At 38.9% G+C, this 14,071-nt stretch overlaps 1 protein-coding gene across 4 annotated transcripts in view; it reads right to left on the bottom strand.

The window, feature by feature from the left end:
- The window catches only part of ptpre (protein tyrosine phosphatase receptor type E), a 192,517-nt gene that overhangs the window by 73,654 nt on the left and 104,792 nt on the right, over window positions 1–14,071 (bottom strand). The window contains exons 1-2 of one of the 4 annotated variants that reach the window (XM_062976071.1): window positions 10,311–10,552; window positions 4,108–4,214 (exon numbers count right to left, since the gene is read on the bottom strand). In XM_062976071.1, the coding sequence (XP_062832141.1) occupies window positions 4,108–4,214; window positions 10,311–10,348 (145 nt within the window). In that variant the 5' untranslated portion in view covers window positions 10,349–10,552. Of the gene's footprint in view, window positions 1–4,107; window positions 4,215–10,192; window positions 10,291–10,310; window positions 10,553–14,071 lie in introns of those variants that run through there. The other 3 variants (XM_062976070.1, XM_062976072.1, XM_062976075.1) reach the window with 3 other exon arrangements.

The raw sequence follows: 14,071 nt of genomic DNA, 5'->3' as shown, positions 1-14,071 counted from the left end.
TATGAACCAGTGATTTAGAAGCCGAGATCCCAGATTGGATGAAGCCCTAAAGAGAGAGAGGGGGAAATGCAATAAAAACTTGAAAGGAAGTCTTATGTGGTAGATAATAAGAAATTACTTATCCAAGAAATGAATTGACATTTTGAATAAGGTAGACAAGCCTATTAAATACACATGAGATCAGAAAGTAATCAGTTTCAAGTCAACTGCTACAGTTTTATGTTTTGAATTAATATGCAATTAAATTAAAAGCTTTAAAGCTATTAAGGGTCTTGCGGCAGCAATAAAATCAGCTCGATCCTTGCTTTTCTTGTTTGCAGAGTTACCAAATATCTACGGGCAGCACTTAATGATAGGTACTGGAGAGTCAAAGCTGCTTATCACAAATCCGAAAGCCTCTTAAAGTCGTGTACATAACTGCAAATACTGTTAAAAGGATAAGGGAAACAATGGTTGAATAAAATCCCTTTTAAATTTAAGTACGTTTTGTGGTAGTAGAAGTAGCAGCAGCAGCAGTCCATTAGTATCCTATTAGATATGTTACTAATAAAAATAATTAAGTGAAGCAGAGTCAAATGAGGGCTGGGCTGTGGCGCAGCTGGTTAGTACCCAGCTGCAATAAATCACTACTGACCAAAAGGTCATGAGTTCGAAGCCAGCCCGCATCAGATTGAGCACCCGACCATTAAAATAGCCCAGCTCGTTGTTGACCTAAGCAACCAGAACGACAGTTGCATCTGTCAAGTAGGAAATTTAGGTACCGCTTATGAGGGGAGGCTAATTTAATTAATTTACAACACCATAAAAATCGTGCAGCAGCATGCTGGGAGGAATGAGGAAGTAATCCATCAAGGACTCGGTGTCACAGTGGATGATGAAGCAGCACCTCCCCCTGTGGCCGGAATCGAGTATACCCTCATGAAGCAGGAAGCTGGAAAAATGTTAAATTGCCTCTGTGTCTCTGTCTCTATCTGTATGTCGTATGGCATTGAATGTTTGCCATGTATATGTACATTGTGATTCGCCCTGAGTCCCCTTTGGGATGAGAAGACGGAATATAAATACTGTAAATAAAATGCTTGATTAAAGAGACATGTCTTTATTTGCCAATGGACCACAGATAAAGAGGCAGATGACCTAATTTCTTCGGCAGAGAGTTCCACTTACAGGATACCACCAAGAAACCCCCTTTTGTGCTTTGATGAAACTCAGATTAAGTTTCTTAGTTGCCATGTTGAAATATTGATTTTGGACTAACTGTGGCTAGCAGAAGGCAAAAACATTACAAAAGAAATTTCGGTTACATTGAGTGGTGAAATGCTCCACAATAGTGTCTGTTAGGATGTTTAAAGTGGCAGGAGAGCTCGTAATGGATAACAAGCATGAGCATTTTCTCAGCAGGACTAATTACCCCAAATTGGTAGCTGTGAGAAATGTATTAAAAATGGCCACAGCAAACAAGAAGAGAGGGAGAAAACATAAACAGATGCTGCAACCAACAATGGTTGATTTCTGAGCTTCTCTTGTTGTTTGTTGAATTGCTGTGCCGTCAAAAAATCCAGGAGGTCTGTGTTGCTCTTATTGCTCATCCAAACCAAGTTAGACACAAGAGAAATTGAAAAGAAGTCAACATTTTGCTGATGACAACTGTTGCCAGGGGAACAAAGAAAGCTGTCTGAAAGTCAGAAATTAGTAAGAAGAAAAGTCTCTGGGAGGGCCCTGTGATGACTCATGGGCCATGTAGTCCCGTTCCTAGTACTATTGTGGCAGATGAAGAGGAAAACTTGGGTTTTCCACCGTTTCAGCCAGAATTGGAGCCCTTGCACCTGCAAGATGTTTGGCCACGAGAAGTCAGCCAAACAAGCCTTGAGCAGAAATCTCCCCCATTTTCTTGCCGGGATTATTATAATCAAGATAGAAGCGCTCGGGAGGCGACTCGCAGGAGCGCCAGGATAGCTGCCAGACAATTAGCTGATTAAGTCTGTTTCCCTTGGGAAACTTTAAGGAGTCATGCATCTGGACACAGTATGTTCCTTGGTGGGAAAACAAGATCCTATATAGGTGTTTGCCCGCAAAGAAATCCTTGCGGAGTCAATTCGTCAGCTGGAGGAGTGAGATCGTGTGTAGACTTCGTACTCCAGTTTCCTGTTCCACGGACCAAGTTTCCAGCCTTGCCTTGTCCCGCGTTTGCCACGGATCTTGTTTACTCTTGTTGCCTTGTTTCAAGTCTTGTTCTAGCCAAGTATCAAGTTTGCTTCCAGCCTATTTGCCAAGTTTCTATGGACTTAAGGACCTTGTCTTCTCCCCACACTTTGCTTGGCAAAGTGTGTGTTTCGGTTATTGGATTATAACTTTGGACTTTAATATCACATATTGGACATTATTTTCCTGGACTATATTTGACCTTTCCTGAAAGGTCTACTTCTGAACTATATTCTACACTTGTTTTTATTGACTTTATATATTTTCTTAATAAAGATATTAGATAGATTCTGGTCTCTGCGCATGGTTATTGGTGCTCTGCAGCCAGGGTCTTGACAGGCCCAGAGAAAAGTGAACACAAAATACAAAGGAATTGTCCATAAATTGAATAGAACCACTTTTAAATTTAAAGAAATTTAAAGGAGTTATTTATGGTCTATTACTTACCATATATATTCATATACAATTCGACCTCATGTATAAATTTTTGAGGCCAAAATTATTGATTTTGGTATGACCTATATATACCAAAGATAAGTTCCCTGGTGGTATAGCAGATTAAACCACTGAGCTGCTGAACTTGCTGACCGATAGGACAGAGATTCAAATCTGGGGAGCGGGGTGAGCTTCCGCTGTTAGCCCAGCTTCTACCAATCTAGCAGTTTGAAAACATGCAAATGTGAGTAGATCAATAGGTACTGCTTCTGCAGGAAGGTAAGGGCACTCCATGAAGTCATGCTGGCCACATGACCTAAGAGGTGTCTACGGATAATTCCGGCTCTTCAGTTTAAAAATGAAGATGAGCACCACCGCCCAGAGTCGGATGCGACTAGACTTAATGTCAAAGGAAACCTTTACTATATAGATAAATCGAAGGTCATTCCACAGGCAGAGGCTATCACCACAATTTCTCCACCCAGGCATTCAAAAAGTACAGAAACAACACCATGACAGAGTGTGTAGAGCAGTTTGATGCTTTTAGGTTCTCCCAGGATAGATTAATCTCTTTCGCTTTGCTATTCTACTCATAGAAGGGGATGGTTCCTTTATTTTATAAGTTTTAATGTACATTACTCACATTGACTAAAACTTCTAAACACGAGTTTATTATCATTATTATATTTTCACCCCACTTTTTTCTCTTGATAGAGACGCAAAGTGGGTATATATCGTATTTTTGTTACAGTGAAGGGGGGACGGGGGAATTCTTTTCACAACAAACAGATCAGCAGAATTATTGGAATCGAAAAGGCCACAATTCCATTGATTATACTTGTACAGACTTGACCCAACACAGGTCTGGATAAAGCATTGGCTGCCCCAACCCCAAATTGGGAATGCTTGCCCTGCTACCATGACTCACAAAGCTCTCTCCCTGATAACTCATGTTATTTTCTCAAGATGTGTGGCATACTGACATTACTGAATGCTAGTTATTATCCCATTGTGTCCCTGCAACATAGGTAGTGTCTACGTACTTTCATGTTGACAGGCAACGACACACAGCCACTGTCACTGCATGATTGTGATGCCTTGGCAGAGGAAAGTTGCACTATTGGCTGGGCAGTATAATCCCCAATCAGTTTCCCCCTTTTTCTTTTTTTATAAGGCATTTCACAATTGCAAAGTGATTGCTGTGAATAAATAAATAAATTTTTGAGTGTGACTTAATTACATAAGGTAAGTTTTGGGACCCTGGCTTTTCCTGTCAATAGTCCTGATGGCTTCTTCATGGGAAGCCAGCTGACCAGCAAGGGGTATCACATGACATCATGTATTAGGGACCATTCACCAAAGGTGGCACTACTACTAGGATGCCGGTTTCCACTTCCATGCAATGAAGTCCAAAGAAGCCTCTGAAAATAGTACATATTCAGATTGACTCCCAAAACAGTGTTTCCTTACTTGTTGTTGTATCATTAAATGATGTAGTTCCATTGTCAAGTAATGCTTCAATGTGTAGAAAACTAATGGAAATCAGCATGATTGAACTGGAATATTCCATCATGTACCTGTCAAACAACACACACAAAAAAATAACATTAAGTACTCAAAAAGAAATGTTAAACAGTAAAGTAGACATTTGGTATTTCTACAACATTTGCTTATTGTTTTCTGCATTTGCTTATTTGTTTTCTGCATCAAAAACCCTTCCACATATACAATCACTGGACTACTGATCCAAATTTTATTCTATGCCGTAAAGTTCCACAATGATATGGCTAAGTTACTATACAAAGTCCCAGAATACTTGTAGAGTATCTATACACACAAACGAACGATTGTCAAAAAGTTGCTGTATATTTGATTGAAGAAAATAATGATGGAGCACCGCTCTCAAAAAAGTCTTCAAAAGTAAAGTACAAATAAAGTCCCAATTCTCTACAGGGGTCCCGGGTATTTTGTTTTAGATAGAAATTCATTGTTGCTGAGTTTAACAACTCCTGAAGAAGGGGTTTTCCCCTGAAACAGGGTCAAAAATACCCGGGACCCCTGTAGAGAATTGGGACTTTATTTGTACTTTACTTTTGAAGACTTTTTTGAGAGCGGTGCTCCATCATTATTTTCTTCAATCAAATATACAGCAACTTTTTGACAATCGTTCGTTTGTGTGTATAGGTAAAGTTCCACAAGCCATATGAGGTTAGATATTAATAAAGATTTCAGAAAATATTCTAGCCACATACCTATTACTTGGAGACTTTGGAAATATTATACAGAAGCATGCCTCCCCTTTCTTGTTTTAAAAAAACTAATACAATGCAGAAAGTCTCACTGCTGTCCTTCTCAAACATACTGGGAATTCAGCATTTTGTTATAAGAGAAAAGCATACAAGTTCTTGTAGTGCATATTGTATGGGAAGGAAGAATAAAGGAAATGCAAATCACTCACACTTCCTCTATTCCTGCCTTTTTATAATGCCCCAAATTTGGCAGTAATTACAGATTTTCTTGATACCACAATAAGGAACAATTTAATGAGTGTAAATGTGAATATCATATGCAGAGAGTAGAAAAAAATATCTTAGATCCATTGATTTGTATCAGTCTGCTCGTGTTTTAGTGCTTAGTTGCTTCTATCTGAAATAACAAAATTAAGAAGCAACTTTTGAAGGTCATGAGTTGTTAAGAAAGAACAAGCAATGCAATTCATCAACCGATTACATCATTGGACTTTCCTTAAAGTACTATACAAACACCATCCACCAAAACATACTTTTGTTAGTCTAGCCAGACAGTTTTCATTCAGTAATCACTTATAATCTCAGTAATTACAGGATAAACTATAAGTTGATCTTCTTTTAGACACACTGTTGTGAAGTCAGTTAATGCCTAAATTCTGCTCTACATTTGCTCAGAAATTCATATGTTGGTGATTTAAAAGTCCACCAAAGCACAGTAGATTGTAGCATAAGGACACTATTAATGCAAGGACTGGGATTACTTCATTGTACAAGCTGAGTACAACTTACCCTTATAGAGAAATCCAAAAACTGAAAATTTCCAGAATAATCCACATAGGTGATTGAGATAGTGATGTCTTTGCTTTCTGATAGTTTTAATATAAACACTTGGTTTCATGCACAAAATTATTAAAAATATAATGTATAAAATAATCCTCAGGCTACAAGCATAAATGAATATCGTGTTTAGACATGGCCCCCACCTCCAAGACATCTCATTTTGTAAATGTGAATATTTCAGAATCTGAAGAAATCTGAAATTCAAACATGTCTGGTTATTTTGGACAAGGAATATGCAACCTGTATATACCCTGTTTCCCCTAAAATAAGACATCCCCCAAAAATAAGACCTAGTAGAAGTTTTGCTGAATTGCTAAATATAAGGCCTCCCCCGAAAGTAAGACCTAGCAAAGTTTTTGCTTGTAAGCATGCCCGCCGAACAAAACACCAGAGCATGCAGGATTGGTAAATGTACGTATCATAGAATGTTGTACATGGAAATAATGGTAGGAACAAGAAATTCTTGATAGGATTCACAGTTTGTCTGGTTATGCTGGTTTGTGATGACAACTACTGTACAGTATATGATAAATGTTCATTTTTTTGTTCAACAATAAATGTGAATTTTTCTTCATGGAAAACTAAGACATCCCCTGAAAATAAGACCTAGCACACTTTTGGGAGCAAAAATTAATATAGGACACTGTCTTATTTTTGGGGAAACACGGTATTTGTCCCAGTTTTGAATAGAGGATGGGATATAAATTAAAAATATATATCTTAGTAGTGGGATCACCATATAACTTGAAAGCATACCAACACCACTGAAGTAGTAGCCTCCACCACACTCCAGGGCAGAGAGTTCCACTGCTGAACAGCTCTCAAAGTGAGGAAGTTCTTCCTAATGTTCAGGTGGAATCTCCTTTCCTGTGGTTTGAAGCCATTGTTCTGCATCCTAGTCTCCAGGGCAGCAGAAAACAAACTTGATCTTTTGTCCCTATAACTTCCCCTCACATATTTATACATGGCCATCATGTCTCCTTTCAGCCTTCTCTTCTGCAGGCTAAACATACCCAGCTCTTTAAGCTGCTCCTCATAGGGCTTGTTCTCCAGACCCTTAATCATTTTAGTCACCCACCTCTAAACACAATCCAGCTTGTCAACATCTCCCTTCAACTGGGGTGCTTAGAATTGGACACAGTATTCCAGGTGTGGTCTGACCAAGGCAGAACAGAGGGGTAACATGACTTCCCTGGATCTAGACACTATACTCCTATTTATGCAGGCCAAAATCCCATTGGCTTTTTTAACCCCTGCATCACATTGTTGGCTCATGTTTAACTTGTTGTCCAAGTTAAACATGATCTTTTTTGTCCAAGATCTTTTTCACACGTACTGCTGTATGTTTGCATTTCATTTTTTCTGCCTTAGTGGAGTATCTTGCATTTGTCCCTGTTGAACTTCATTTTGTTAGTTTTGGCCCATCTGTCTAATCTGTCAAGATAGTTTTGAATTCTGCTCCTATCTTCTGGAGTATTAGTTATCCCTCCCAATTTGGTGTCGTCTGCAAACTTGATGATCATGCCTTCTAAACCTTCATCTAAGTCATTAATAAAGATGTTAAACAGAATCGGGCCCAGGACGGAACCCTGCGGCACTCCACTCATGACTTCTTTCCAGGATGAAGAAGACACATTAGTGAGCACCGTTTGGGCTCGTTTGCTTAACCAATTACTGATCCACCTAACCGTAGTTGCCTAGCCCATATTTTACTAGTTTGTTTGCCATAAGGTCATGGGGGATCTTGTCAAAGGCCTTACTGAAATCCAGATAAGCTACATCCACAGCATTCCCTGCATCTACCCAACATGTAACTCTATCGAAAAAAGAGATCAGATTAGTCTGGCATGACTTGTTTTTGATAAATCTGTGTTTCCTATTAACGATGACCTCATTTGTTTCTAAGTGTTTGCAGACCACTTCCTTAACGATCTTTTCCAGAATCTAGCCTGGTATCAACATGAGGCTGATCAGACGGTAGTTGTTTGGGTCGTCAATAATATAGTTCAATAATAATATTAATATTCCTATCTATGATGCCAATCAATTCAAGGCATAGTCATGTTCATCTGGGTCAGTGAGCCAAGGGATTCTTGACACATCTTGGAGTCTAAAAGAAAGGTTTGTAGTGTAAGTGTTCGAAGATTAGACCTAGACTAAGAAAGTTTATGCTACAAACTTATTTCTCTCAGTCTCCAAAGTGCTACAAGATCCATTTGCGTACTGCCAAGAAATGTATCTCTATTTACATGTCACAAGATAAACCATGGCTTAATGTTTCAGCCGAACAAAGCTAATGCTCTCTGTCTCCAGATGGCCCAAGATACATTTGCAAAATGTGAATAAACCAACAGACAAGCTAATGTAAACTTAGACTTAGTTTACATAAACAAGTTAGCCGACCTCCTGTGTTTGTTCTACAGTAGCCAACACCCACGCTATACTATGAGACAGCAGAAATTTGAAATCATGTCATTGCCAGTGATACCATAAGGAATAATTGTTGCCTGCCAAATAAAAACACTATTTTTAGAATTTTACTGTGTACTTGAAAAAATATATATCCCAGTACTCATAAAAATGTTTCATGGGAAATAATTAATCAGGAAGAATAATATATTCCTTCAATATTTGTAAAATGGGTTCATTCATGGTAAACATATTTCTATTTACTTAGGTTGCTCACATATTGTACAGCAGATGGTGCTATGCCTGTACTATATAACAGACTGAAGTCAAAATCCGTTCAGTACATTTCCTGCTTTTACTGAAAGACTTTTGAAATATATAGAAATATGTAGAAAATAGAGAATGGCATCAACGCCATACAGAAATGTGTCAAAAAGAAAGAAATATAGGGAGAAGTGAATGGGGACAAATAGGACACTTTATATAGGCAAGTGAAATAACACAAGAACAATTAAACATATAAATGTGCATCTGAGGACCCTTTCAAACAGGACCTATATTCCAGGAACTGATCCCAGGTTTTCTGTTTACCCCAGATTATCTGGCAGTGCAAACTCATATATTCCAGTTGAAAGCAGAAAACCTGGGATTAGATCCTGGGATATAGGGGGCCTGTCTTAAAGGGCCCTGAACTATTTTGTAATACACATAGGGCCCTTCCACACAGCTGTATAACCCAGAATATCAAGGAAGATAATCCCCAATACCTGCTTTGAATTGGGTTATCTGAATCCACACTGCCATATAATCCAGATCAATGTGGATTTTATATAGCTGTGTGGAAGGTTCCCCCCCCCCCTCACTTTTCTAATTAAGATAAAAGAGTCATCCAGCAAAAGTCTTTCAGGGAGAGATAGATTTCTTGTTTGGCAAAAGATCATGATCCAAAGGAAACTCATTTCAATTGAAGGAGAGCAATCCTTTCTTTGCGATGGCTACCGTTATTTAGTTGTGCCACCCTTATATAAGAAAATATATATAGGAAGATAAGAAAAGTTACAATCTATTACAGCAGTGGTTCTCAACCTGTGGGTTCCTAGGTGTTTTGACCTACAATTCCCAGAAATTACAGCCACTTTACCAGCTGTTAGGATTTCTGGGAGTTGAAGGCCAAAATATCTAGGGACCCACAGGTTGAGAACCACTGTGTTACAGTTTAAACAATATGGTTGCATTAAATGTAATCTAATGGCAGTAGCAAGATGCAGCTGCAATAATTAAGCACAATGTGATGTAATTACGGCCGGTTTATCAAAGAGGAAATTTACAACAAGAATAAAATGGGGGGGGGGCATGTGCGTGAACAGTTGCACTGATTTTTAACTATCATAATGTACCCTAGCTGCAATTTATAGGTTCATGCTGAAGAATGGAGGTTGGCTAAAACATAATATAGCCCCATTATAACGATCAGTGAATTGTTTTTATAATTGCATGTACATGAAGTAGTACAATGGAAAAGAATGGAGATAATCAGGAAGTAGTAGGATCATAAAATTCTCCTTAGTTTACAGTTCAGAAATAAATCCACCATAGATTGAAATGGCACCATCACTAACAGTTTGGAGCAATGGAAGTTGCTGAACTGCAGCCTGTTTAGTATACATAGCCCTGGGCAGAACACTGTGCCTTTTATTTATGTAGCAGTGTGTTTTTACCTACAGCTTCTGAGAACCAAGGCTATAAATTATATTCAGTTCAAAGTCTGCATAAATACATTGGGTTGCCTAGAGAACACAGTGACACAGTACCCAAGAGAATTTAATCAATACTTTTCTCTCCGGAAGCTTCCCAAATAAATTCACAAAATCACAGAAACGTAGAGTTGGAGGAGACTACAAGGGCCATCCAGTCTAACTTCTGACGTGCAGGAATCAAGGCACTCCCAACACATTCAAAATCGCAAAACCTAAAGAAAAATGGTACTTAACACCCACTCCTAGTCTCAACAATCAATTCCTTTAGCCACCCAACCAAGCACTTGGAGATTGACTCACTCAGTACTCCACATAAACCATATAAATGTATTAGTCAAGTGTAGCACAGCAGGATGTTTTCAGTGCAAGCAGACAGGGAGGATTTCAATCTTTGCTTACAAAAGGTAAAACCACTTACCATCCAAGCAGAGTCAAAAGGCCAAGGTTGTAAAACATCCTTGGGGGTCTTAAAGGAACACACACTTTTTTTAAAAGTTAAAGATGGAGAAGAACTGTGGGTCATGATGGAAAGTTGAGCACCTGGAACTGCAGGTGCTGCCAAATCACCATTCACAGCTGTGTGGGTATAAATAGAGCTAAAATTGGTAATGCTATGAAAATCTTTGGAATTAGAACAAGAGTTAAACTTCAAAGGCTCTTAGTGCAGTGGATACAAGAAAAGAGATAATTGCTCTCACTGAATGCCTCTCTGTAGGAGGACTATACGAAGAGGGCACTATGATTCACAACAACAGCAGCATCAGGATGGACTTTTAATTCACAACACCCACACTGCTTTTGCTGCTATGATGAGGATTGACAAGAATAATCTTAAGTAACAGCTAAAGGAAACAACCTAAGATGCCCCGAGCATCAACAGCTGTGAAAAGATTTTCTCATTGCCCATTTTGAAGAATGCTGTCAGAACATCAGAAGAGTATTGCTTTTACTTTCTTGAGTCTATTTTCTTACTGTTCTTTATATTTGTATTGGTTTATGGTTGGGTATCCGGTGGCACAGCGTGTTAAAGCACTGAGCTGCTGAACTTGCAGACCGAAAAGTCCCAGGTTCAAATTTGGGGAGCGGAGTGAGCTCCCGCTGTTAGCTCCAGCTTCTGCCAACCTAGCAGTTCAAAAACATGCAAATGTGAGTATATCAATAGGTACCGCTCCAGCAGGAAGGTAACGGCATTCCATGCAGTCATGCTGGCCACATGACCTTGGAGGTGTCTACGGACCACGCCGGCTCTTCGGCTTAGAAATGGAGATGAGCACCAACCCCCAGAGTCAGACCTGACTGGATTTAACGTCAGGAGAAACCTTTACCTACTTTTATAGTTTTGTATATCGTATACATTGAGGTCCTTGATGTGGGGGACAGCGGGGGGACCCATAGGGCAACAGGGCAAATCATGGGACAGTGGGGCAAATCTGTCGCCCAGTGCCCCGCATGGCCTGCTTGCCCATCACATGCTTGCCCATCACATGCTTGCCCATCACATGCTGGAAAGCACTTCCTACCACACTTCCACAATGCAGCCAGCACAGAGCCCTGCCAGAAGTAAATGTGCAGCCTGGGATGAGTTCCAGCAGATTCCGTGCCAGCTGCGTTGAGGAAGTGTCATAAGACAGGGAATTTAACTATTGTGATTAGGTTCTATCTAGTTCCTACAAGATAAAGAAAGATAAATTCAGCCATAAATCCATTAATCAGGACAACATTCCAAATTAGCAACTTGCCATTTTTAGAATAGAACCCAGTAATGTCAAGCTAGTGAGGCTTGGGTTATTATGGCCAATCACTGCTAGTTTGCTGAAGGCCTCACTGGGTCCCTAACTATTGTTATGATCAATTGATAACAGTATAGCTGGAATTACTAACATGTAATCCCCATCCCACTAGATGACCTTCAGCAAGTCACTCTCTCAGACTCAGAGGAAGGCAATAGTAAATCTCTTTTGAACAAAATTCGGAAGAGACTCCAAGATAGGCCCACTTAGGAACAACATAGGTTGGAAATGCCATGAAGCCACATAACAGCAATTAGATAAAAATATAATGTGATGGTGTATCTTTTTCCCCAGTCAGTCATATCTAATATTATAGAAGGATGTCGCATTCACAGTTTGGCATATGTGTTATTTGCAATAGGCCATGGTGTTTCCTGCCCATACAGTTTATAGAAAAATGTGGCTCTTGCACAAGCAATGAATAGCAGCCTGTCTTCCTTCTCTGTGTCTGCATGTGTGCACATACATGCCTTGAAGTTGCTTGGCAACTCTGTGATTTGTTAGGCAAGGAACAATGGTTTATCACCAACACCTTAAGGAATACAGTATATAGCACATGGTATTTCTTGATAGTCCCCCATCAAAATATTGATCAAGACTTTCCTTGCTTAGCTGCCAAGATGGGAAGGGATCTGGTGTTTCAAGTCATTTAGGCCTCTAGCCAACAGTCACTTATCCATACCAAAATTAGTGGTTGTATCAATTTCTTAAGTGTTTGGTACATTTTCCTGACTAATTGAAAACACATTACCTAATAATAATCCAGAAAAATGCATGGAGTCGCAATATGAGAAGCTAAAGGGAATTTTTGGAAGATTTTTTAAAGTGAGACACACCTCAATCACAGCAGAATATAAAGAACAATAAAAGGTGGCATTTTCAAAATATCTTTCTTAATTTGGTTAATTCAAGTTCTAAATATTTGGAACACATTGTTTCTTCATGTATGTGTTTTTAAATGCTAGATAACTAACCACACACAAGCCTTCTCCGTATTTGAATCAGTGGTAATAATTTCCTATCAGGATTTTGAAATTAGGTTTTTGTCTGAAGATGTTAGACGGCTTCTAGAAGATCCCTGTGGTTTTGAGAAATCCTGCTGACATTTGCCTTTCTGAGATTGGATTAAGAGATTTACAGTGCAAACCTATGCATGTTTACTCAGAGATAATTCCCACTGAGTTCAATGATGTTTACTCCCAAGTATGCTGTTTTAATGGTATGCTTAATTAAATTGAGTTCTCTGATAGCATGCTATGCTTTTTTTCACCATGATAAATCAAAACTGCTACTGATTTCATAATGTCACGTTTGGATCATTATGATCTATGCTAATCTTCACTTCACATTTTAATTTTAATATGTCATAACAGTCTAAACTGTAATATAGAATATTTGCTTTAAAAATGCCACAAACAGTAAATAATTATCATTTCTATCCTGATGACAGTATAAATTTCTATTTAATTAATATGTACCTTATCAGAAACACTGTGTTGTCATCTTATTCGTGTGTTTGGATAAATTTCAGAGTAGAGGGGGAGGAGTAGGATGCCCCTATTGAGATAATCTTAGGCAAAGAGAGGTATTGTGGCTGTGGGTTGGGCATGCCAGATAAGAGAAAAACAGGGCAAATACTTCAGATCCATCCTGTTTTTTGGTTCTTCCCACATCCCTCAAGATTCAGGGTGCCTTGTAGTAATTGCAATTGTGTTTACAGAGATCTATCCTTTCATTATCAGTTCCTTGCAGACGGCCAATTCTCTCACTCCAGAAGTGACTCAGGTTGCTCCTGACACGAAAAAAAAAAGTTCTATTGCTTCAGTTCTCCTAGCCAATAAGATTAATGTTTCAACCACCATGGTGTGGGCACCCCCAAACCAGGATCACAGTACTTAAGAAAGCATTATTCTATTCTGTATCTAGTAGTTTAATGCTTAGACCATTGGTCTTTCACATACAGAACAAACGAATAAATACATAAACCAGATTATTAAATACAATATGAAATGCACAATTAAAATACTACAAAGATCAATGGTGATATGTACCTTTGAGGTAATACATAAAATACTATATGAACTAGCTCTTGCATAGTTAAAAACCAAGTAAAAAAATCAGTATTATTTAAACCTAAGCTAAGAGAGCATTATTCTATTCAATCTCTGTTATTCCATAATTAGGAGCCTCCAGTGGCACAAAGGGTTAAATCCTTGTGCTGGCAAGACTGCTGTCTTGAACATTAGGTTGTTGACCTGAAGGTTTCTGGTTCGAATATAACCCAGGGAGATCACGGATGAGCTTCCTCTGTCAGCTCCAGCTCTATGAGGGGACATGAGAGAAGCCTCCCACAAGGATGGTAAAAAATAAAAAAAAAATCCGGGCATCC

This window comes from Anolis carolinensis, chromosome 3 (assembly GCF_035594765.1).
Source record: "Anolis carolinensis isolate JA03-04 chromosome 3, rAnoCar3.1.pri, whole genome shotgun sequence".
In the NCBI taxonomy this organism is placed as follows: Eukaryota; Metazoa; Chordata; class Lepidosauria; order Squamata; family Dactyloidae; genus Anolis; species Anolis carolinensis.
This window is presented reverse-complemented; position numbering and strand designations above follow the sequence as displayed.